Here is a 23,242-nt window from a genome sequence, read left to right as displayed (position 1 = left end):
ATGGGGGGGGGGGGGGTTGGGGAGGGGAGGGGAAGGCAGGGGGGGAGATTAACAAACAGAGAGGGGGCGAGAGAAGGCAGCAAATAAAAAGAAGGAAAGTGGGGTGTGGATAGAATCTGGGATGATGGGGGGCGGGGGGAAACCTGGGAGGGGCATACGTGGGGGTGGGAGGAAAGGGGGGGAAAGGTGTGTATTTGTTGGCGGGACTGATTGTGGGAAGGGGGGGAGGGGAGGTATTGCAGGCTGTACGACATGGGTGGGTTGTGTCGGGCGATGGGGGGTGTCCTTGTGATCACGTCTGTCTGTCTGTCTGTGCGTCCGCGTGCGGTTGCGTCCGTTCGACGAATCACAGCTTTCAGGTTTTCCCCCTTCCTTTTGAGTCCCCACCCATGCTCTCCTCCTCCCCCTCCCCCTCCCTATACACACACGTACACACGAAATTTTTATCTTTATGCTTGCCTTGTACGTTTTTTTCCGCACTGGTTTTAATCGGATGGGATTGAATTTCTGGATCCAATGTATTCAGGATCCTGGTGATGGAGCGGCTGGTGGGCGCCCCCCTGACGGATCTCGCTGCCGTACGTGCCGTAACGAACGGCAGTCGGGATCCGGAGCAGGTTCTGATCAACGCACTCAACACGTGGTTTGCGAGCGTTATGGCGGCGGACACCTTCCATGCAGACGTGCACGCGGGTGGGTGGGGGGGGGCCCGGGGGGGGAGTTGCCGTGTGCGTGTGTATTTATGTGTGTATTTATATTCTTTGTGCCTCGGGTGAAAGGGGGATTGGGGGCAGGGTTCTTTTTTTTGTGGGTGCGTGTGGGGGAACCCCTCACCCGCCCCTAACCCCCCGCCTAATCCCGCAGGCAATTTGTTAGTTCTGGCTGACGGGCGTGTGGGTTTCATTGACTTCGGTATCGTGGGCCGTATCTCCCCCGTGACGTGGCGGGCGGTGGAGACCCTGATCAGCTCCATGGCGCTGGCGGACTACGAGACGATGGTGGGTCGGTTTCGGAGCACGCCAGGGGTGCCGGCTTTAGGAGGGGCTGAGCGTGCGTGTGTGCGTTGATACAGAACATTATTTACACGCACACACGCACATACACATGCATAGTATGTGTGTATGTAAGTGTATGTTTGTATGTATGTCTTGATAATCTGTGCTACAAGGACAAGAACTGGTGAGGAGGGTACGAGCACAAAAGTAATAAAACACATTGAAGCAAGTGGTCTGAGCCTGTGTGTGTGTGTGTGTGTGTGAGAGAGAGTGTCTTCCCCTAAAGGAGAACTAAAGTTCCCCTTTATGTTATGTTACGTTATGTTACAGAGTGGGGGGCTTCTGGGCCGCTTTATCACATCCCCTTTAGTGTGTGTGTGTGAGAGAGAGTGTGTGTGTGTGTATGTGTATGTGTCGTGTGGCGAACGGGGGTAGGGGATGGGGCCAGGGGTTCGATCCGCGTGTGTGTGTGTGTGTGTGTGTGTTTTGGGAGGGGTTTGTAGGTGCGATGGGGGAATTTCGCGCCCCCGGGCATTGCAGGATGTGGGTGGGGGATATGGGCCGGCACGTGGGCAGAAGTACCCCTCTTCCCCTCTTTTCTCATCTCTTCCCCTCCCCCCAAGGTTCGTCTTTCCCCCCCCCCCAAGCCGCGACTGGTTCGTCCTTGCTTACTTCCTTTTACTTTCGAGGCTTATCAGAGTCTATATCCTCCTTGGCATCAGCTTCTCTCCTTCACGTGGCTCGTGGTCTTCCCCCCTCCCCTCCCCCGCCCTCCAGGCTCGCGCCCTGGCCACCATCGGCGCCTGCGACACGGATGTGGACTTCCCCGCCTTCGCCCGGGACCTTGAGGCCTTCTTCGCGGAGCTGGAGCAAATCAACAGCAGTCTGGTGGTGACCCGTGGGCCTCCGCCGGGGCTGACCGGGCGGGAAGGTGGGGAGATGGAGGGGGGGGGAAGGGGAAGGGGTTTAAGACGAAGCACTGGCGAATGGGGCAGATACCAAAGACGTGTAGTCGCGTGTCAGTGTATGTATGTGTGTATGTGTGTGTATATGGCCGTTTGAAATACGTGGAGGAAATGGTTTGTGTCGGCTCGTCCAAAGCACCGACTGCCGCAGGAAGGCGGATGGCGTTACGGGAAAGAGGAGGGGAAAGGGTGGGGGAACGGGTGTTGGCAGGGGAGCGGTTGAAATGACGGTTGGTTGGTTGACGGGAACAGGGGGTTGGGTGCGTGCGATGGGGCGGAATGGGAGAACGTGAGGTGGTGGAGGTTTCCCTGGGTGAGGGGAAGGGACCCGCACAGACTGTGCTCTGCTGGTAAAATGTGTTTGCGGATGGATGAGGGTGGCCGGGGGGGAAATGCGGTGGGATGCTTAGGGGATGTGTGTGTGTGTGTTTGTGTGTTTTGTAAAACCCGGGGGGAAAGAGGGAAAGTGGGGATTAGTGGGGCTTAGAGCATGTTACGAGTCTCCGGATGGTGGGCGGTCTGATCCTAAAACCAACCCTGAAGACATAGAGACCCGTGGTGTCGCCGGTCTGCCTCAACCACCACCACCACCACCATCACCACCATCATCATCACCACCATCACCACCATCATCATCACCACCATCACCACCATCACCACCATCACCACCATCACCACCATCAACATCACAACCGTGTGGGACGGGACACCGGTCTCACGTCGGCCCCCGCCCCCGCCCCCGCCCCCTTAAAGGTCGCGCCGGGGGGGTTTCTGCAAGCCTGGAAGTCGACCAAGCTCAGCTTAACCGTCTGTTCGTACAACTTGTACGGATAGGGGAAACCCACGGGGTGAAGTTCCCACGGGAGGTGAGTGAGAGTCCGAGGGCCATTTTCTGATCGGGGTTTTTTAAGGATGATTTCTTAATTGTTTTGCTTGTTTGTGTTTGTTTGTCTTCAGATAAAAGACGACGAGTAGAAAGAGGCTTTTACGGGGGCTGGTAACTGCTGTGTTGGCAACTTATTTTTTCGTTTTTCCTTTTCCTTCTTCCCTCCGGGCCCTTCTTCCTATTGTGAATGAGTTCTTCCTTCCTATGCGTTATGAGTAGCTGGGGCGCTAAAGAATATGGCATCTCAAGCACTGGCCGGAGATAGCACTTTGTTTGTTAGGAAGGGGCTCAGCTTGATGAGAAAGCGCGTCAGGAACCTAGTTGTTTTGAGAACACCTCGCTTACCTATCCTCCCCCCTCCCTTCCCTCCCCCCTCCCCTTTCCCCGTCCCTTTCCCCCACTTCCCTCTTCCCTTCCCTCCCGCCTTCCCTCACTCGCGCCCGATCACCCCTTCCTGGCGCCTCCAAACCGCAGTTTGGTCTCTTTCTAAAGCAGCTGCTCTACTTCGACCGCTACACTCGTATCCTGGCGCCATCGCTCCAGGTCTTCAACGACGAGCGGATCAACACACGATCGCTTGCCGTACAGTACGGCGGTGTCATGTAAAAAAAGATGTATAGATGTATAAGGAGGGGGTGCGGTGTGCGCGGTCTTAGAACTTCTGGATAGAAAGAAAAGTTTGATCCGGCGGTGTTGTGTAAAATGTTGATGTTTGATTTTGGCTGAGGTCTCTTGGCGACCCCTCCGGAGAGGTGCCGGATTACATAGCAACACCTCGGCCCGGGGTGGGGCCCAGGGAAGAAACGTTACCTAGTCACCAGTTACGTTCGTCTTATTTATGTATGTATATGTGTACGTATGTATGTATGGTCTCACTGGAGGTGCGTACGAAGGTGTCCTTGATTGACGTAGTGCTGTTTCCAGTGCCGTACCGCGTGATGTACTGGCAGGGTATTTCGTACAAGTGTACGTTACACGCAAGCAGATGGCAGGAATCTCATTGCTGTTGGTTTTGGAAGAAGTAGTTATCTATTAAGAAATGAACTAGGAATGAGCAGGGAGGGAGTGAGGGAGGGAGGTGTCTCTGTGTGAATCTGAGGACCGAGCGGTGCGGGGAGAGAGGAGCGGCGGCGATAACGATTTGGGTTTGCAAGAGGAGAAACGTCGGAGAGGACAGAGAAGAAAAACGGCTGCAGGGTTGAAGTGATTATTCCCGCGCTTTCCAGACTTCGAGCATCGTTTCCTTCGTCTTGTCCTGGACGAGACTCAACATCATATTACATATGTACGTGTATAACATTTCACTGAATTGCGCTTGGTGCTTCTTTTAATCCAGCTTGCATGTACTTGTATAAAAACACATACAACATGCAACAACTGGATGAAGAAGGTTACCCCAAGCTTGCATGCTCTATCCAGGTCAAGAATCTTCTCTGCGACTCGCAGCCTGTTTTGTTTGTACGTCTGTATGTCCCCTCCCCCGGCCCCCCCCCTCCCCTTCCACTTTGTTCCCCCTCCATCAGTTCCATTGTGTTCCCCCTCGGGGAGACGAAGGGGTTCCCCTTTGGTTCATCCCCTTTGGTGGGCTGGAGGGTTCCCGGACTGGTGGGATGATTGGTTGCTGGGGTTGGTTGTGGGTTGGGGGTTGCTGGCCAGCGGTTATTGCCGTTGGGTACAGTTAACCCACCAGATGCACTATCGAGAGGGGATTACAGCGGATGTCAATACCCTTACATACATATATGTACGTACGTATCACACCGATGCATGCACACCGACACACATACCGACAAACATACATAAAAAATCGGCTTGTCCTCAGCCCTCTGATATTATATAACATTATGGCTTTAGACTCCGATCCAAACACGCTTCACCACGCTTCAAGACAGCGTGGGAGAGGCCGCTGAACAGCGTGATCCCCCGCACCCAGAAGGGCGCTCTGTCTCACAACAGGAAAAGGTTCTTAGGGGAAAAAAGTCTTCCGGCACCTTAGCTGTCCTTCTTCTCCCCTTCGCTCTCCTTTCACTCTTAAGTCAGCTATTCGGTCACAAACCCTTTCCACCCGTTAGCCCTTTTCACCGTACCTGGATCGTTTGGGGGCGCTCATCACTCCATCTCGCTCGCAAGCACGCGGGTGACCCACGCGCGCGCACCCGCGGTGGTGCTTTTTAAGCCTCAGGATATATTGCGTATCTGGCCGTGTGAATGTGCCCGAGTTCTCCTCCATCTTGATATTCATCTTCTCCATTTCCCGGGCCCTCCCGCAGCCTGCCTTGCCTTGCCTTCTTTCAAACAGTTCGTCTCTCCGAGCCTGTCACATAAACTCTTACCGATATTCTCCCCTTTCTAAGGCCTCTTAAAAAGCATCAGAGATACCAAAACACAACGACCTCATCCAGTAAACCTAATTTAACTAAACACAACAGAACACAGGACGAGACGCATTTCGTTAATCGTTACTCAGCCCTCCAAGCGGAAGGTAACGAACTTCAGGTAGCTCAGCTCGTCTGCCGCTGCGGGAAAGGGGTGGTCAGCGGGCTGCCCCGCCACCCTCACCACATAGCCCTGCCGCCGAGCCTTGCCAAGAGCCTCCGAGCACACCTGGGGGACAGAGGGTGGGCGGGAATCATATGATGCTACTAACGATGATGATGGTGATGATGCGACTAATGATGATGATGATGATGAGGAGGAGGAGGAGGAGGAGGATACTAGTGATGATGGTGTACGGAGCAAGAGATTGGTTCGTGGGGTTTTTGACGTCTACACTTGGCCATTTCCTGAACTAAAGAATACTTTAAAAATTTTACCCCCCCAAATCTCCTCCTCCCTTTTCCCTCCTTCCTCGCCTCGCCTTTTCCTTCTCTCCCTCTGCCCCCATCACCTTCACGGGATATCCCCCACATTCCCTCCGGCCCCGAGACAAAACGATAAAACCCACCTCCATAAACATTGGCGAGTCTATGTGGCTGCTGCAAGACGCCAGAGAGAGAGACCCGTGCGCCGCCGTCACCGCCGCGGCAGCGGCGAAGAGCCGAGTGTACGACGCACGTGCCTTCTCCACAGATTGCTTGTTGGGTGCGAAAGATGGCGGATCGATGATGACCACATCCCACCTGGCAGAGGGTTGAGAGGGTGGGTGGTTGGGTGTGGAGGGGTGTGGAGGGGTGCATGGGTGGATGGGTGTTTTTTTGGGGGGGGGGAGGGTAAGGGAGGGATCATCCCGGGGTGGGAGGGGGGGTAGATTGAGGTAAGGAGTGGGAGTTAGACAGCCGATTTGGGACCGTCAGCTGCTTTGCCTCCTCTGTGTTCTGTCTTCCCGAGGGGAACGGATATCATTAACCAACCAGTGACTCGAAATGTACTCCTCTTTTCAACTAAGAACGATGAGGTGCAGACAGAACAGACAGACAGACAGAAAAATAGGAAGACAGAAAGGCACACTGAAGCTCTCACGCCCCTCTCACTTTTCCCGGCCTTTGATCGCCGCCTCCAGAAACTCGAACGCGTCCTCCGCCGCCGCAACGTGCCGCTCCGGAACCAGACCGTTAAGTGCCCAGTTGGCAGTTGCGTACGACAAGGCGGCGCGACCAAGATCAACGGTCGTCACGTGGCGGGCGCCGCCCACTCCCGCGTACACGGAGAAGCCCCCTGCGTGAGCAAACGGTGTGTATGTGTGTGTGTTTGCCAGGCTCGCGTACAGGTGCGTATGTCTATGTCGCGACTAAGGGAATGGCAAAACAAATAAAGGGAACGTCGGCTGCGACAAGGCCCGCAAAGCCACGTGCGTATCTCTGTGTGTGGTGTGTTTACTTATTACACGTGTCGCCAAGAGTGTGTGGGAGTGTGTGCATAAATGTAATCAATGTAATCAATGTATGTATGTATGTATGTATGTATGTATGTATGTATGTATGTATGTATGTATGTGTATATTCAAAAAGGGAGGTCAGACAGAGGAAGGCAGAGGGCGGGGACGGGGGCGGGGGGCCTTACCCGCCGGGGAAGCCACACCTCCAAAAAAGAGTCAAGCGAAGCCCCCCTCTCCTCACCTCCCTGGACTCATGAACTCGGCCCCCCGCACGTCCTCTCAACCCCCCCAACCCACCTGCTCCCTTGACCTGCCATGCTGTTTTCGCCTTCCCCTCCCTTCCCCCTCCGGCCCCCTCACTACCGCACTTTGTCGTACCAGTGTAGCCAAACACATTAAGCACACGCTTCCCCCCGGCCAATCTCCCCACGAAGGCGCGGTTGTCCCTCTGATCCAAAAAGAAGCCTTCGGAGGTTGTCAAGGTGTGTGTGGGGGGGTCGGTTGCGAGGTTGCAGGCGGGAAAGAGGCGTGATGTGGGGTGAGGTGCGGAAAGGTGGATGATGAGGGGGGGGTGGTGGTAGGAGGGAAAGACCAACCACAAGCGAGTAAAGCTGATGCCAAGGAAAGCTTTAAATGAAAGGGGGGGTTAAGACGAACCACTGACGATTGAAGCAGATATACCCTAGAGACAGACGGACAGTACCGGTCGGGGTGCGGAAGGTGGCATCCAACTACCAAATTAAACTCCCAACCAGCAACCACCAAACAACTGCAATCACAACCATCAAACACCAACGTCACCCACCTGTCTTCTGTCCTTGCACTATATCTGCCTGAAAGGTTACGCCATTTTCCAAAAAGCGCACAGGCCGCCCGGCCACCGGGGGTTCCCCAGCCAGCAGGCGACCACGACCCTCATCAACCCCGGCGCCGGGAGTCTCAGAACTCGCAGAAACACCGGAACCCCGGTTCGAACCCGACCCGGAACCGGAGCCAGATCCCAAAGCTCCATCTGAGCTGGAGCTGGCCCCTGCCCGGTACTTTAAAAACACGGTCTTCAGACGAGACGAGAAACGGAACATGAGCCAGGAGGCTATCTCTCGGGAGTTGTAAAAGGACTCGGCACCTAGTGGGGGTGGGGACAGGGGCGCTGTGTGTATGCCGTACGAACTCGTGAAAGATGTGCACCAAGGGGTAGGTGTGGGGGGGGGTTAGGGGTTTGTAGGGAGGCGGTGGGTGATCGGATGGAGCCTCTTTTAAACTGCTGCTTTACCTGCAGTCCACCTGTATGGATTTGAGGAGACTTTCCGAGCTGTTCAGGAAGATGATATAGGTCTCCCCAGGACGCGAGGAGCGGCTGTTGTTGGTGCTGTTATTGTGTTGGTGTTGGTGGTGTGTGTGTGTGTGGGTGGGTGGGTGCTGTTGTTGGTGCTGTTATTGTGTTCGTGGTGGGGGGTGGGGGTGTTGGTGCTGTTATTGTGTTCGTTGTTCAGCGGTTTCCGTACTACTGCCCTTTCGGTGGTTTGGCTGCGTGACGTGTGACGGAGTGACACGCGCTCCCGGGCATACACACAATCCCGCCAGCAGCGAATCGTAAGCTCGTATTTAATACAAAATCTTCTTCCGTACACATTGCTATGCGTGTATTGCGTTTGCTATAAGAACACATTTGATGGAGGACTAAGCAGAGGGGGTACCCTGATGCTCACATACACATACAGACACACACACACACGCACAGATGGATGGAAGGCTATTGGAGGCAGGAAAACAATCACTGATATGACAACCAGCAATGCGCTTGCCGTACATATGTACGTACGTACGTACCAGCACCGTCCAGCTTCATCACCGCCGCGCTGTCGTACATATCCACCACAAGGCCTGGCAAGCCGTCTCCTTCACCGTTGACCAACCGGAAACCGTTGGTGGTGTCGTACGGTTCAAACAACATGTCGCGAAGCTGCGCTGCACGCTCCAGACGCGCTGCAATCAGTTGCTCGTCCAATTTGTCCCGTTGAAGAGCAAAACTGCGGAATGCGAGCTTCGATCCCGGGTCGTAATATCCTTTTGCTAAAACATCCCCCTCTGCAGTTTTCAGTAACGCTAATGAACCGGGCGGAGCTTTGGGCAACTCTCGAAGTACCTGCATGTGTGTACGGCACGACATATGACAGCCGTGCATGTCGTACAGTAACTGTCGGCATTTGCGTTTGATTGATTGATAGTTGAGCCGCTATTTGCGACGGGATCGCGGAATCGTCCACATGTACAACAACGCACATATTGCCGTACTGCCGTACTCACTTCCGGGAATATCCAGGGGTGGCCTCTCTTGATGCTTCTCACTCTGTCCTTGGCCAAGACCAGATGTACGGGCTTTTCGTTGAGGAGGTTGATAAGCCCCATCTACCTAACTATTCGGTTGGCCGTTGGCGGTTCTAGGTTTCGGGCGGTTAGGGATGTTCAGCAACAACGGCTCAGCAACAACACAGTGACAACCGGTGGACGACGTGACTGCTGCTGCTGTCCGCTGGTTTTATGTCTGCGGGGATGTTCGTGCGGGTTTTACGATCCAATTAGCTGAGGACACGGCATGTCCTTTCGCCGACACCGTTCCTGTTGCTACTTCTACTGCCGGTGCTACTGCTGGTGCTACTGCTGCTGCCGTGTGGTGTTGCGTCGCGTCGTGCCCTGTAACCTCAACGTTGTCTTTACGAGGCCGCGGGCACGTACGTGCGCTGTGGTGGTGTTTAATATCACAGCGCCGGTGTGCCGTACACCTTCCCACCCTCCTGCTGCCGACCCTTTCCCCCGGCTACACAACCCCTGGAGGGTACGGCAGGGACATGGCTGGGGCAACCTGGCGGGTGGTATGGCGGTGTCAGGTGGGGGAATGATCATTGCGTGGTCATACAGATTCGGGTCTAAGTTTGGTGGGTAGTTAGGTGGTTAGGCGGTTAGGTGGTTAAGAGGTAGGAGCAATGCAGGGGTATAACCGAGAGGTACGGAATCAGATGAGGTCCTTTATGGGCATACACATTACAACGGGCGGGGTAGGAGGATAGGAGCGGCAGGGGGAGGCAATCTCTAGGAAGCCCTGACACCTCCCACCTGAGAATGAAACAGCACTGTAGGTATTGGCGCCAGTGAGTGGTCGCTATTTTGTGCTGGAATTTTGCGGCGCGATGTTTGGCAGTGGCAAGAAGCCGAGCGACAGGCGTGTCGGAAGCTGAAGTTGAGTGGCTGGCAGAGGTCACCGCATCGCCGGATACATAGACTAATTCGATGAAATTCTATATAGGGCAAAAATGTTGATGTGGATTGCGTGGAAGGCTTTGTAGATCGCAGTCGTCAACGCGGCGGCGCCGCGACGTTCCGAGAATACTGCCTCAGTAACACAGCAGATGACAAGTGAACAAACGACACAACACGTATAAGGATTTTGAAAGATTTTTCCTATGCAAAGCTTAGCATGCAGTTGCAAGTCGTCTGCATTTCGCAGAAGCCCTATACGCTCTACTGCAATCAGTACCAAATCGGGCCAGCCGGCTTGTGTGAATGCTTCCTATCACAATTATTACAGTGTACATGTTCTTTTGAAGCAGCTACGGTAATTTATAAGGCTCCGGACCCTTACAAGGCTGACTGTTCCATTTACTGCGTTTGCATAACGAGCCCGCTTTTATATAAGCAATTCTGCGCACCTGGTCATAAATCATATTAGTAGGGATGCCCTTGGGGGCGCAGCTGCGCCCTTCCGCCTGTGGTCGGGTCACGCCCCCGCAGCGATGGCCATCGCGACCTTTCCGACTATGCGGACGACGCCATCTTTTGCTGGTATGGTATCGTGGATATGCCAGCTTCCTCCATGAAACCTTCTCGCTGAAGCAGCCGTTTTCTTCTCCTCCCTGTCGTTCCCTGTCGATTGTCGATTGCGGAACCCCCTAGGTCCGGGCATCGGCAGAGGGATCACCGGCCGAGGAAGGACCGCGTGAGGTTCGTACTTCCCCTACTTTTAGTACCTCATCTTCTCCGTAGTACACGCGGGTTTCCAACATATGAGAACTCCTTACGACCAATGGAGACCTCCATCGTTTCGATGTGCCCAGTGGAAGCAGTAGGCGTGCGCGCGCAGGTTTGCGCGTACGTGTGCATACGTGCGTATTGCGGTGAAGCCCGCCTCCCCTCACCCAACCCCTTTCTGATGCCTTCCCTTGGGCCCTTAGGGCTATTTCTCTGTCCTGTGCCCTAGTGTGCCCTCCCGGAGATGGAGGCGCGGCGTAGGACGGGAATGTAAACGACAGTCAGTCGCCACTCACCCCCTCTGGGGTTTACCCCTGAGGGCACAAAACCCGGAATTATAGTAAATCGTGTTTGTACGCATGCATATACGTATATATATGTATGTATGTATATGCAGCATGTATGCATGTCATATATTCGTATGCCTGGGGGTAGAGAATGGACCAACTTCCAATCGCCAGGCTCCATCCGCTCTCATGTAATCGATCCGCTTTTCCTGACCTCACCGTACACGAAGTCGGCTCCTCCCGTACACCGCGAAACCACAAACGACAGCCGATGTCACCGATTTCTTCTGTATTAATTCTAAGACCAACCCTGGAGCGGGCATCACCTGGAAAAAAAACTAAAACCCTGTAAAGCCTCTAAAACCTCGTAAAACCCTTAAACCTCACCCTGAAAGGCCAACCATGTTATAATGTATATTAGTTGTCCTGGAAAAAGGAATTTCCGGCGATCTGGCCCCAAACTTTTACCCCGGGGTCGCTTGATCGATTCCGATGATTTCGGGTGTTTTTGTTTCCCGGATCTTGTCTTGGCCGTTGATGTAATGGTTGCTCCGATCTATCCGCAGATCTCCCTTGAACGGCGGGTTCCTGGCGCGGGCTACACCTTCATGCTGGCGGGGGCCCTAAAGATCCTGACCATGGGCTGGGTGGCCACGGGAGCGCCGAGAGAGTGTGTCAGGACCGCGGCGGGTGCGTGTGTATATGTGTGTATGTATGTATGTATGTATGTATGTATGTATGTATGTATGTATGTATGTATAGCTTTGATTACACATGTATGCATGTATGTGTGTGTATGTTTTCCCTGTCACCCTCCTATTCATACCCGCCCTACACCCCCACGCTCTCCCTAACCCCCCCCCTGCGCGCGCAGGTCAGTACGGTCAGCTGCTGCTGATACCGGTCGGATTACGTAAGTATGTAGGTTAGCAGCAGGCGTTTGTCCGACGCGTCTGTGTTTCGTTTGGCACGATCACACATCGTGATGCATTTCGACGAGGCAGCGAGCGGCAAGAGCGAGGGGCATTGCACACGTGTGTGTTGGTGTGTGTTGGTGTATCTTGGCCGCCGGCTGAGTGGAATGTTCCCCTTCCGGTTCGTTCGTCCACACCGGTTGGGGAAGGAGTGCCGTACATCAGCCGTACTTACTGCATCTGCATGAGTCCCGCCATGCGCCATGTCGCGGCTCCGTGTCACCGTCCAGTGTCTCTGTCCGGGTTTCAGAAACCTGGATTTTCACCGCCTCCCCCCGGTTGAAAGATCTAACAACTAGAAACTACTTTTAAAGATTTCCCTCCCCTCCCCTCCACTCCCGTCCACCCCCCTCCCCTCCCCTCCACTCCCGTCCACCCCCCTCCACTCCCGTCCACCCCCCTCCAACCCCCTCCAACCCCCTCCAACCCCCTCCACTCCACTCCTTTCCACCCCCCTGTGGCGCCTTTCCTCCGGGTCCCTGCCTCCCGTCCCTCCCCACCCTCGCCCCCACTTTCCCCTCGTCCCCACTGCAGTGCTGTGCCTGATCGCCAAAAAAGTCGTGGACGCGGGCCTGCATGAGAGGTGGGTGGGTGGGTGAGTGAGATGTCAAGTGGAGGAGGGCCACCACATTCATCACCACCGCATCCACCACCGCATCCATCCATGGTCCCATGGGTCCATCACCCGCAGTCGCAACGTCCTCCTCCTCCTCCTGTTGCTGCTGTTGCTGCTGCTGTTGCTGTGGTGGTGGTTAACCTGGTGGTCATGTGCTTGAGAGGAATGGGTTTACTTGGGGCTGAATGTCGTATTCAGCCCCAAGTAGTTGTCAGTTTACTCGAAAATCCACTGGGAGTGTCCTCTATCCTTCAACCGATAACTGACAACCGACAACCGATCTAGTCAGAACCAACCTTGTCCTGTTGCTGCTGCTACTACTGCCCCACAGTGGCCGCTTCATGTCGTTCGTACTGGGCATCACGGCGTTCCTGTATTTTGGGCTGTACAGCGTGTTGTACAGGTACGGCAGTACGACGACGACGATGATGAGGGGGACGATACTTTGGATGTATTGTTGTGACAGCACTGATCTGATGAGGGCTACAAGGAGGAGAGGGGCGGGGCGACTTCAGCGCGACTCTTCTGCAACATGGCGCATGTGCTCTCGGAAAAGCATCCGAAGTTGCATGAGTTTGCCGTTTGGAGAAATCCGCGGCGTGTGCTCCCGGGAGCATTCTTTTGCTCCAACATCGCATGGCTGTACGATGAAAGTTCTACAGACGAAATTCTGTTTATTTAAATCATCACCTCGAAGCTCCGTTCTCTTGCTTCGTGTATGATAGCTGCCAATGCCTTTCTTCTTACTATACGTCTGTCGTACGCTGCCGTACACCCGTTGGTGTCGTATGCTGCAAGGTACGAGCCGCGTACCTGGCACGCGCAGCAACGAATCCAGGCCGCCGCCGTACACGACCGAAGTCCGTACACGGAGGCCGCCACCGGCGGCGGCCATCGCAACAATAAGTTTATCATCCAACGTCAGCTCGAAGGCGAGTACGATACCCGTACATCCGCGTACTACAGCCGCGCGCCGGAGATGCAGATGGATGCTGTGGAGGCGCAGATGTCTGGGCTGCCGGCGGGCATGGTCGGCGGCGGCGGTGGCGCGGCGGCGGCTGTGCCGCCAGGCTTGGGGCCGACTGTCGCCGAGCGCCAATCTGGTATGAGCAGCCTGCAATGGAGGTCGCAGCAGCAGCAGTTGCGGCGGCAGCGCGGGGCGGCGGCGGCGGTGCCGAGCATGTACGAAAGCTCGTCCAGGATTCCAGGGCTAGAGGATTCGGAGTTCTAAGTTTTGCCGGAGTGCGCCGCAGACCGGAGACCGCATATACCTAGAGATGTTGAATTGTTACAGAGTGGGAGGCTTCTGGGCCATTTGAACACGTCGTCATTTCTACAATTTATCATACCATACAGCACCATCCACCTAGAGATGTGACATGTGACTGAAGGACGAGGAGCAACGAGGAGAATTGGGTTCAAGTTGCATGGGAGAGGGTTGATGCCTTGTGCGGTGGTATAGAGAGGGAGGATCTGGCAGCGGCGTTTTCGCTCCCCAACGTACGGCGCACTCTGGGTGGTTAGGGTCCAACGGTACCAGTCAGTCGGTAACATCATCCATGCTTGGCAATGTGGGCAATTTGGGCATAGCATGATGTCGTGCTTTTGCCCTTTTGAATAAGGATAGTTCGTCCTTCTTTTAGTCGGCAGTCATGGCCTTTGGAAGGCGTCCATCAACCTCTATGCAGTTGCTGTTTCAGGGGCGGCAGGCTTGCCCTGTACCCGCATGCTGCTATCCGAATAAACGCCTAAGAAGCCATTTTGTCAAGTCATCCCGCCGCACACGTCTAGGAAACAGCGACAGCTGGCGGCAGCATGCTTTGCGTTTAGCAGATTCTTCGCTTTCGGCGTGTGCTGTTCTTAAATATGGAGGATTTTGTACATGTTGTCGCGGAACCCATTTTGTCCGCCCGACACCTGAGGCTATGGACGCGGCAAGGAAATTGATGCAGAAGCTTGATGCAGAGGGACGCATCGACTTTGACAGCGCAACGCCCAATCAATTTCTCCATATTGATTACGTTTGGACTAAAGGACCTGGCAGGATGTTCGGCGTCTTGGTTTGCAAGCGAGCCCATGGCAGTTGGGAGGGAGCGGACGATGGGGAAGGAACGTCCGCATTTGTTGTCCTAAAGGCCTTCAGCGGTCAGATGACCAACTATTGGCACGTTCCTGGATGGGTGGGCCCTATTGCTACTGTCATCAACGCAACGCCGCTATACCAGGACTACCGCGCCCTCACGGTCAGTCAATTGCGCTGATTTCCCGACTGAACGTCGCACACTCTGAAATCCTGCCACATGATAATTTGATACTAGAAGGGACGGGGTAGTGACGTATATGCAGCCGCGCGAATTGAAAGCATTTGGATTTAAAGCAGAGTTCCACAGTCGAGTGATTCCGCGCCCCGAAGCCGGCGTCAATCTCTCCAGTTTTCCCCTTCCCCCTACACCCGTGTCGCCCCGAAACCAGACTATGATCCACTGGCCAACTGACTAACCTGCCCACGAGCACGCTGGGGCCAGGACACTGCACATGCATACACACGCACACACGCATGCACGTGTTCGTTTGGCAATGCTCCCTGCAACGCCTGCCTGCCAAATCTACCGTGCGCTTCACGACCTTTGTCGCCTCTTCATAATCTTCTGCTCGCGCGCGCGGCTCAATCCTCAAAAATGAAATCATTTCCGCCCGTTCTAAATACTTAGAAGGGGCTTCGCACTGTTTAATACTGTGTACAGATTTACAGGAAGCTTCTAAATCTTATCTCCTGGCTTACTTACTTCGGCAAATCTTACCAAGTGTCCTTACTGCTGAGTCTTTATGAAACACACACGCGCGCACGCCTTTCGTCCTTTCGGCATATGCCGCCCAGTATAAGACTAGTACGGCGCGCTGCACGACCTCGTCCACAGGAGGCCCACTCCGCAAGACTGGCCTCCCTGGATGCCGCACTGCAGCAACATAACGATCATAACCGCCACAACCGCCATAACTACCAGCAACCACGGCAACGACGACAGGAACGTGACCAGCGGAACCTGCGACGACGCGAACGCCAGTCCCCAGGTGGTATCAGGCAAGGCTCCCAGAACACCACCAGAAACAGCCACAGGGGCACCAACAGCGGGGTGGAGCCCGAGGCGGAGGCGGAGGCCTTTTTGCTGCGGCAGCGGCAGCTACTGCGCGCCCGGCGCCGCGCGCTGTCCCTCGAGTTGTTGGGTCGCATTCAGAACAGCTACAGCCTCCGAAACTTTGCCGGTCAGGAGCTGCGGCTGCTGGATGTGTACGACACGGCAATGCGCCAGCGGCAAGACCAACGCCAACAAGACCAACAGCACGAACAGCAAGCGCGGCGGATACGGCCAGAAGACGAGAAGGCGGAGGCGGAGGCGGAGGGGGAGGGGGAGGGGGAGGGGGAGGGGGGACATCAGCAGCAAGAGGAAGGGCAGCCCCGACCCGGTCACCGTCACCGTGATGAAGAGGGGCGACGGAGCCTTTGGAGTGCTGAGCATGGGACCACCGCCAACAGCAGTAACAGCAGCAGTGGCAGTAGCAGCATCGGTAGCCACAGCAGTAGTACCCTGCATCATCGTCATCATAATCGCCACCACCATAATTATCATCGTCAGCAACAGCAACAGCAACAGGAACAGCAGCGGCAAGTCCTCACACACGCAGCTTCAAGTTGCAGTCCGGGGGGCTTCCCCGCGGGCACAGGTGACTGCTGCGCACCCAAACTGATCTGGGCTGCCGTACAGGAAGGTTTGACACCGGTTGGGTTGGTGGAGTTTTGGTACGGCAGCCCGCCCAACACGGCAACATCGCAGGGCACGACGAGGGCGCGGCATGACAGCGGCACCGAGGCGGCGGCATCCACCCGAGTGCACGGGGAGATGTACGGCATGTGTGACAAGTGCGAGGTCATTTTGGGGAGCATGCTGTGTGGCTTCACGACGTCTGATGTCGCTCCTCCTCCTCCTCCTCCATCATCATCGTCATCATCATCATCATCATCATCCTGATGGGGTGTGAGGTCCGTGGTGGTGGTGGTGGTGGTGGTGGTGATGGCTGCAGCATAGTAGTGGTGATAGTTGTTGAGCTGCGGGGTGGAAGTGGAAGTGGGCGCGTGATGAACTATTAGATGATAGTGCACCAGAAGATGGGAAGAAAGGCAACTTCTGGTTGCCGGCGTGTGTGGGGTGAGTTAGAAGGTGGGGTGCCGGAGGAGCGCATGCTCGGCTGCTCTCCCGGGGATTTGTAGTGCGTCTGTGTGCGAATATGGCCACATACCAGCTGTGTGTGCTTACCAACCATTTCGATTTGGCTGCTTGCTACTGTCCAGGATACTGGTGCGTGTGGATTTGTTTTTTTTCGCTTCTTGTTACAATTTTTGCAATTCTTTACCTAACCATTACTAATAATCCTATTTTTATTCGCGTAATATTTTTGCGAGACATCATTTAATATTGTTTTAAAAGTGGCGGCAAGTAGTTGTACGTTGTGTAGATCTTTGAATTTCCAACAATTAAGGGTGGTAGTTTACTTCAGGTGCGGTGCAGCTCCTGAACGGCCCGGTGGGCGCTAAGACTGCCTTTTAAGCAATATAGAAATCAACCAAAGGGGGGTTAGGGGGAAAAAGGACGTGTTAAGGGAGTCTGTTCGACGATCAAGGCGGCGGTAGCTGTCGTTCCATTCCATTAACACCAGGATACGTACGCATATTACGCAGAGTACTATTACGAAGGACAGGCGCCTGCCCCGCTGTCATTGCCGGTCGCTATGTCGTGACTTGTACGGGTTCAACTTTGCTCGTCCAACATCCTGCAAAAATCCTATCCGTTGCGCAAAATTTCAGATGAAGAGGTATGCATGGCCGAGTCGTGGGCGCTAGCTATACATGTTTGTTATACGATTGTGTTTCTTTTGAAAAAGGAAGCAGAAAAATGAAGGCCAACGGTCAACGTTAACAACGACCATCATCGTCTCAAAAACTCTCCACGCTTCCACCAACACCAACACGTGCACATACACCCACCATCCAACCCGCCTTTCTCAACGTCTGCAACTTACTGCATATCAGCATCATAAACATCTATTTCATCCATCCGCCTCTCCAAACAAACCCTAAAACCCTAAACCCAATCTATCCTATGCACCACTACTTGCTTCTCCTCTCGCCAATCAACACAACACAGAGCCCAGTCCTTGAGGAGGTGATGATGATGATGATGATGATGATGATGATGATGATGATGATGATGCACATAACCCGAATCTGCGGTCAGCCAACCGCAAACTGATGGCGCAACTAATAACAAGGCATAACCAGCCAACCAGCCAGCCACCCATACTGCTTTTTGAAAAAAAGGAAAGAAGAGCATCCTTTACCCTCCCCTCAGGCCTCCATCGGCAGGGGATTTACAAACACGCCATTCCGACGTGCCTCCGAAACCACTTCCTTTACGGCCTGGATAACCTCCTCTTCAACCGCCGCTCTCCTCTGGCGCGCAGTTGCTGTCTGTTGCAATTGCCCAAGTACGTCCTGCTCGTCCAGCCCATCCAGATGCGGCTGCTGATGCTGCAGTACCTCCTCATCCTCACCTTCCGCCTCGTACTCGATACCCCCGGTTAGGAAGCTGCACGACCCATCATCATCGTCGGCGACATCTTCGTCATCGTCAGCAGCGGCGGCGGCGGCGGCGGCGGCTGCAGAGGGGAAAGTCTCCTCATCGTCGGCGAGGTGCCGCCGGCGGCGGCGCAGAAACCAGACCTCGTTGTATCGGAAGACGGGCTGTTGTGCGAGGAATTTTGTTCAAGGCAGCAATGTGTGGTAGCCGGTGTGGGTCGGTGTGGGTCGGTGGAGGGGGGGGGGAGAGGGAATGGACAGCGAGTTGAGGAGCCGACACCGACATTAGTAAAGAGGTCAAGGCGCGCCAACCGGGGGTGAGCCCGGCCCCGGGGGTTTCATTCCACCCTTATATGATGGTTATGGAGGGGTTCTCTAGGGCAGGTGGCTGATACGGGAAGTGGGCGACATAACCTTGCCAAGTTAGGCAACAATAAAGATGGCGTGACCTCTTTCTTGCCCAGTGCTTTCTCTCTTGTGTCCAGCAGGAACTCCTCACGCCACGTAATACGACGGGAGCTTGCTTCTTTACTTCCCTTGTATATATTTTATTTATATTTTATTTATTCGCGCGCTATCCCTTTCTCCTCATTTTGCTTCCCCCCGGAGGAGGAGCCATTGCACCTGGAATGGCGGGCTGTACTGCGCGATGTACGCTGTACGACAGTCGACGCGGTGCCCCTCGTCGTACAGATCTCGCAGGAAGGAAGCCGCGACGCGGTGGATGCGAGCTCCGGTGGCATACCCGTCAAAGGAACGGACAAAGATGTCGACCTCCTACAGCGGGAGTGACAGGTGCGCCTTTTGATGTTGTTAACTATTATTTTCATTATCCGCACAGTTATTATTGAGCACAGTTAAATATTGAGCACAGTTAATTATAAAAGTTGTTGGAGCACGTGTAGAAACGTTCCTACGTTCGTACATCGTGAAAAGAAAGAAATAATAACAATAATAATAATAATAATAATAATACGGCCCACCCCGAAACCAAATAAGGCCCATCATCCCACCTTCACATCCACGAGGAACACATCCGGGTTCGAGGGAGACGGCGGTTTGTCCTGCAACAGCAGCAATACATGCAGTACATGCAACATTTTTGCCCACGTAACGAACGTACGACAGGCAGGAAATGTACGAGACGAGATTAAATTCAGAAAAAAGGATGATGACAACGGCACAAAGGAAAGTATAAAGCCATCTGTCTGTCTGTCTGTCTTGTCTGTCTGTCTGTCTGTCTGTCTGTCTGTCCGTGTCTGGCAGCAACACGATTGTTGCCGTCATTAGAGCCGCATCACATCACATCAGTATAACAGCAACGGCGGCATCACACAGCACATATCACCTTTTTCCGCATCCGACCCACCTGGTATCTGAACGGCACGAAGAAGGACACGGAGAACCGGTCGCGAAAGCGGAGATCGCGCCGTGAAGAGGCCTTCCAGTCAATATCCAGACCGTATAACACTGGAGCTGTCATGGCAACCTGCAGTACACATGCCGTACATACGCGTGGCGAGCGCATCGGTATATATATCCTCTTATATCCCCCCAGCCACGCGACCCACTGCGCCGACCCGCATGTAACGATTTAATGAGACGACGACGTGGGGACGACCCCCCCCCCTGGAGGACCCCTCTACGAGGCGTGAGCGGGGCGCGGGTTATTGCGCATATGCGTGACTTGCAGGCAGGCAGGCAGGAAGTCGGGGGGCGGGGCGGTGACGCGGAGATCGCCGTATATTCGTCGCAGGAATGGTGACAACAGTCAACCGTCAACTGATTGCTGCTGACGTACGCCGACTGCCCACAGGGCTCTTTTGACCACATATCGCTGCTAGAGGTCTCGCCATTCCATAAATAAATAAAATCGCAACAAAGACATTTTATATATAACAGAAAACAGCCCTTAGCTTTGGTATATGATAATAATCAACTTGCCGGAACAAAAGTCCGGGAATGCCCCCGGGGGGGGGGTCTTCCTTAAAGCTCGTCGTCCCTGCCCTAGCTACTGCTGCATCTATGCCGTACCGTACTGCACCTGCCGGTGCCGTACAGCCCCAGATCGTCTGCCGGCAGCAATGCATACCTACATCTCCCTGCGTGTCGCCGTACAACTGTCGTACCTTTCTGCTGTCTTCGTTGTCACCCAGGTTGTACTTGAGCAGTCGCTGCAAATGTATGTATGTCGGGACGCAAACATGAGGGTCAAACGGAGGGGTCAAACAGGAAAGGAGGAGGTTGCGAAGGTGGTTATGTGTGTACATATATATGTATATGTATATATGTGTGTGTGGACCCTAGTCTGGGCTGATGTGCGGTGTTTCCTTTCCTCCGTGGCTTTTAGGCGTTGTAGTATTGCCCTTGGGCCTTCGGCTCGTATGGGTAGTCTTACAGGTATGGGGTCACGCAGCCCAACCATGTAACACACATATGTATATGTATATGTATATGTATATGTATATGTATATGTATATGTATATGTATATGTATATGTATATGTATATGTATATGTATATGTATATGTATATGTATATGTATATGTATATGTATATGTATATGTATATGTATATGTATATGTATATGTATATGTATATGTATATGTATATGTATATGTATATGTATATGTATATGTATATGTATATGTATATGTATATGTATATGTATATGTATATGTATATGTATATGTATATGTATATGTATATGTATATGTATATGTATATGTATATGTATATGTGTATGTGTATGTGTGTGTGTGTGTGATCGGCCACAGACCCAAGTGATGTTAGGCGATTTGATACCCTTTAGTTCTTCCCCTTCGTATCCCCGAAGGGGAACACCCCTTCGTCTCCCCTTCGTCTCCCCTTCGTCTCCCCGAAGGGGAACACACCCCTTTGGTTCCCCTAAAGAAGACGAACTAAAGGGGAACTTTAGTTCCCCTTTAGGGGAAGAAGTCTTCCCCTATATGTATATGTATATGTGTATGTGTGTGTGTGTGTGATCGGCCACAGACCCAAGTGATGTTAGGCGATTTGATACCAGTTAGCTCGCCGGGCGACATGTACGACATGTACCAATGGCGGCAGCAGCAGCAGCGGCGGCGGCGGCGGCGGCGGCGGCTGATGCCGTAGACATGCACGCACACGCACATCAACGCTACCTAATAGCACTCATCACTGCTGCAGTACACAACAGTACGACGTTGTACGACGTTGTACGAAGGACTTACGTGGAAACCGATGATGGCTGCCTTCTCAATGCTGCCTTCATCGTCCAGGGATAGCACTGTACTGCTGAATGTGGCTGCAAATGCAAGCGAGCAGGATAGTTTGGGGGAAATATATCATCTTTAATGTACGAGGAATATTTCGTACAATATTTCGTCCACGAGAGGCTACTAGAATATTAGATTTCGGTAATGCGGAGGGAGAGGGAGGTATGCCGTGGGCAACAAAACGCAAACCGCTCACCTGGCTCGTAGCGGCGCAGTTCCGTACCGTCGTACCGCTCCAACACCTGGGCAACACACACGCACGCAAACACATACATACACACAAGCTGATCATTCTGTGATGCGATGGAAAGATATAGCGTAAATCATGCTGCATGTCAAAAATTTCAAGATTTGTATTTCACGGCAACTGGCAGAGTGCTGGCAAAAAGGAAACGCAGACACAGCTTGGAAGGACGTCATCGCCAGCATTTGGACATAACCTTTGCAGGTGTTGTGCTTTGGCTTCGGCGATTCATATTGTTACGTTTTCGTGCTGCTTCCGATTCAAAACAAAACGTCTTCTGTGCAGCTGGCTGTCTGTTACTTTGTTAGGCAATATACCTGCTGCAAAAAATGAATTACGTTTTGTGATGAAAAGGAAAAAAAGGACCATTTCCACACCAAAGGAGAATTGTCCGCTCTCCTGCGGTTGAAAACTACTCCGAAAATTTGCACTCCTACATTGCATTGGGCACTGCCTGGTTTGGTAATATATGTCTGTTTTACAGGCACCTCGGTTGCGTTCAATGCGAATGCCCGAGGTCGCATTATCATATGCTCGGCTGCCACTCCCCATCTATACGTAAATACATAACTACGAAATCACATCTTTATCTTTAACAAAAAATTGCGGATACAAGGCGGTAAAACGAGATAAGCCCCGGTCGGTCAATGTAGGTCCCGGGGGTCCCGGGGGTTCACGGACGCCTTTCCTACAGTTCGTGCACGGGAGTGACCCACGGGTCACAAAATGAAGCCGTGCGGATCCCCAATTTCAACGTGGAAGGGATTCAAAGAAACGCGCCGCGTACGAGGTTTCATGCTGCAATAGATGACCTATTGCGGCGTATGACCCGGGGGTCATCACATTTGAAATTGACAACCCAGCTTTACTAAATATCTTGTTGCCATAAAACGTTAAAGCACAATACATAAGGCGCGAGAATAAGCCACAAAAGACGTACTACAACCGGGTAGCCAAGCGCCGCGAACGACAGAGATTAAACAACCAACGAACACACCAAAGTAACATAGCAGGCAAACTTGATAGTAGGAAAAATTAACTCGCCTTGTAGGAGGGGCAATCCAGAGTGTTGCATAGCACAGGCCCCAAACCAAAGTTGGCAGCTGCAGCTGCCGCTAGCGCCTGTGGCGTCGCTGCTGCGAGACCAGTTGCGAGGCGCATTACTAGGTCGTCATCCCCAGGGCCAACATCGTCACGATGACGTTCAGCAGCAGAAGCAGAAGAAGAAGCAGAGGCAGCTGAAGAAGTGATAGCGATGTCTGGAATAATTTCCTTGCTAGAACTAAGAGATGTAGGACGCAGATCGCGACGGACCGCGCTTAAGGAGTAAGTCTCCAGCGCGAAGCTTCCGACCGCGAAGCTTAGCAGCAAAATCAACGCGGCAGCCGCTGGCGCGGCCGTCCATGCACAGCTCCCGCGCAGAGCCGTCATGTTATTGTTGCCAGCGCTTTCTTGGAGCTGTAAGACCGTCTTGGGCTACTGAGGCTATTGGAGACTGTTGGTACTCAACGCGACTAAAAAATCTC

At 53.5% G+C, this 23,242-nt stretch overlaps 5 protein-coding genes across 5 annotated transcripts in view; 3 read left to right on the top strand and 2 right to left on the bottom strand.

The window, feature by feature from the left end:
• VOLCADRAFT_106354 (uncharacterized protein) overlaps positions 1-3,452 on the top strand; it is a gene marked incomplete at its 3' end in the record, with an annotated part of 7,452 nt that extends 4,000 nt beyond the window's left edge. The window contains exons 5-9 of the mRNA XM_002954375.1: positions 543-693; positions 865-998; positions 1,773-1,926; positions 2,714-2,826; positions 3,321-3,452. Coding sequence (XP_002954421.1) covers positions 543-693; positions 865-998; positions 1,773-1,926; positions 2,714-2,826; positions 3,321-3,452 — 684 coding nt within the window. The remainder of the gene's footprint in view (positions 1-542; positions 694-864; positions 999-1,772; positions 1,927-2,713; positions 2,827-3,320) is intronic.
• Positions 3,453-5,309: 1,857 nt separating this feature from the next.
• VOLCADRAFT_121298 (uncharacterized protein) lies at positions 5,310-9,976 on the bottom strand (the record flags this gene model as incomplete). Its single annotated transcript, XM_002954303.1, has 8 exons — positions 9,775-9,976; positions 8,968-9,523; positions 8,491-8,806; positions 7,466-7,786; positions 7,039-7,125; positions 6,317-6,500; positions 5,791-5,965; positions 5,310-5,450 (listed from the first exon to the last, which is right to left on the bottom strand). The coding sequence occupies exons 2-8, from the start codon at positions 9,067-9,069 to the stop codon at positions 5,310-5,312; spliced, it is 1,326 nt and encodes a 441-aa protein (XP_002954349.1). The 5' UTR covers positions 9,070-9,523; positions 9,775-9,976.
• A 376-nt stretch (positions 9,977-10,352) lies between these two features.
• On the top strand, positions 10,353-14,321 carry VOLCADRAFT_106352 (uncharacterized protein). Its single transcript, XM_002954374.1, has 7 exons — positions 10,353-10,500; positions 10,612-10,659; positions 11,540-11,663; positions 11,848-11,886; positions 12,482-12,530; positions 12,895-12,966; positions 13,362-14,321. The coding sequence occupies exons 1-7, from the start codon at positions 10,393-10,395 to the stop codon at positions 13,792-13,794; spliced, it is 873 nt and encodes a 290-aa protein (XP_002954420.1). The 5' UTR covers positions 10,353-10,392; the 3' UTR covers positions 13,795-14,321.
• A 188-nt stretch (positions 14,322-14,509) lies between these two features.
• VOLCADRAFT_95180 (uncharacterized protein) lies at positions 14,510-16,591 on the top strand (the record flags this gene model as incomplete). Its single annotated transcript, XM_002954373.1, has 3 exons — positions 14,510-14,806; positions 15,482-15,827; positions 16,287-16,591. 3 exons carry the CDS (start codon positions 14,510-14,512, stop codon positions 16,589-16,591), a joined length of 948 nt encoding a protein of 315 aa, XP_002954419.1.
• Positions 16,592-18,783: 2,192 nt separating this feature from the next.
• VOLCADRAFT_95179 (uncharacterized protein) lies at positions 18,784-23,147 on the bottom strand (the record flags this gene model as incomplete). Its single annotated transcript, XM_002954302.1, has 7 exons — positions 18,784-18,972; positions 19,209-19,259; positions 19,565-19,684; positions 20,325-20,369; positions 21,428-21,501; positions 21,669-21,714; positions 23,031-23,147. 7 exons carry the CDS (start codon positions 23,145-23,147, stop codon positions 18,784-18,786), a joined length of 642 nt encoding a protein of 213 aa, XP_002954348.1.
• Between the last annotated feature and the right edge of the window lie 95 nt (positions 23,148-23,242).

The sequence above is a fragment of the Volvox carteri genome (genome assembly GCF_000143455.1).
Source record: "Volvox carteri f. nagariensis unplaced genomic scaffold VOLCAscaffold_42, whole genome shotgun sequence".
Classification (NCBI taxonomy): Eukaryota; Viridiplantae; Chlorophyta; class Chlorophyceae; order Chlamydomonadales; family Volvocaceae; genus Volvox; species Volvox carteri.
This window is presented reverse-complemented; position numbering and strand designations above follow the sequence as displayed.

Coding starts and splice junctions, on each gene's coding strand:
- VOLCADRAFT_106352 (XM_002954374.1), top strand. CDS start 10,393: ATGCCCTTGGGGGCGCAGCTGCGCCCTTCCGCCTGTGGTCGGGTCACG. Junction 10,501..10,611: donor GACGACGCCATCTTTTGCTG/GTATGGTATCGT, acceptor GGAACCCCCTAG/GTCCGGGCATCGGCAGAGGG. Junction 11,887..12,481: donor GCTGATACCGGTCGGATTAC/GTAAGTATGTAG, acceptor TCCCCACTGCAG/TGCTGTGCCTGATCGCCAAA.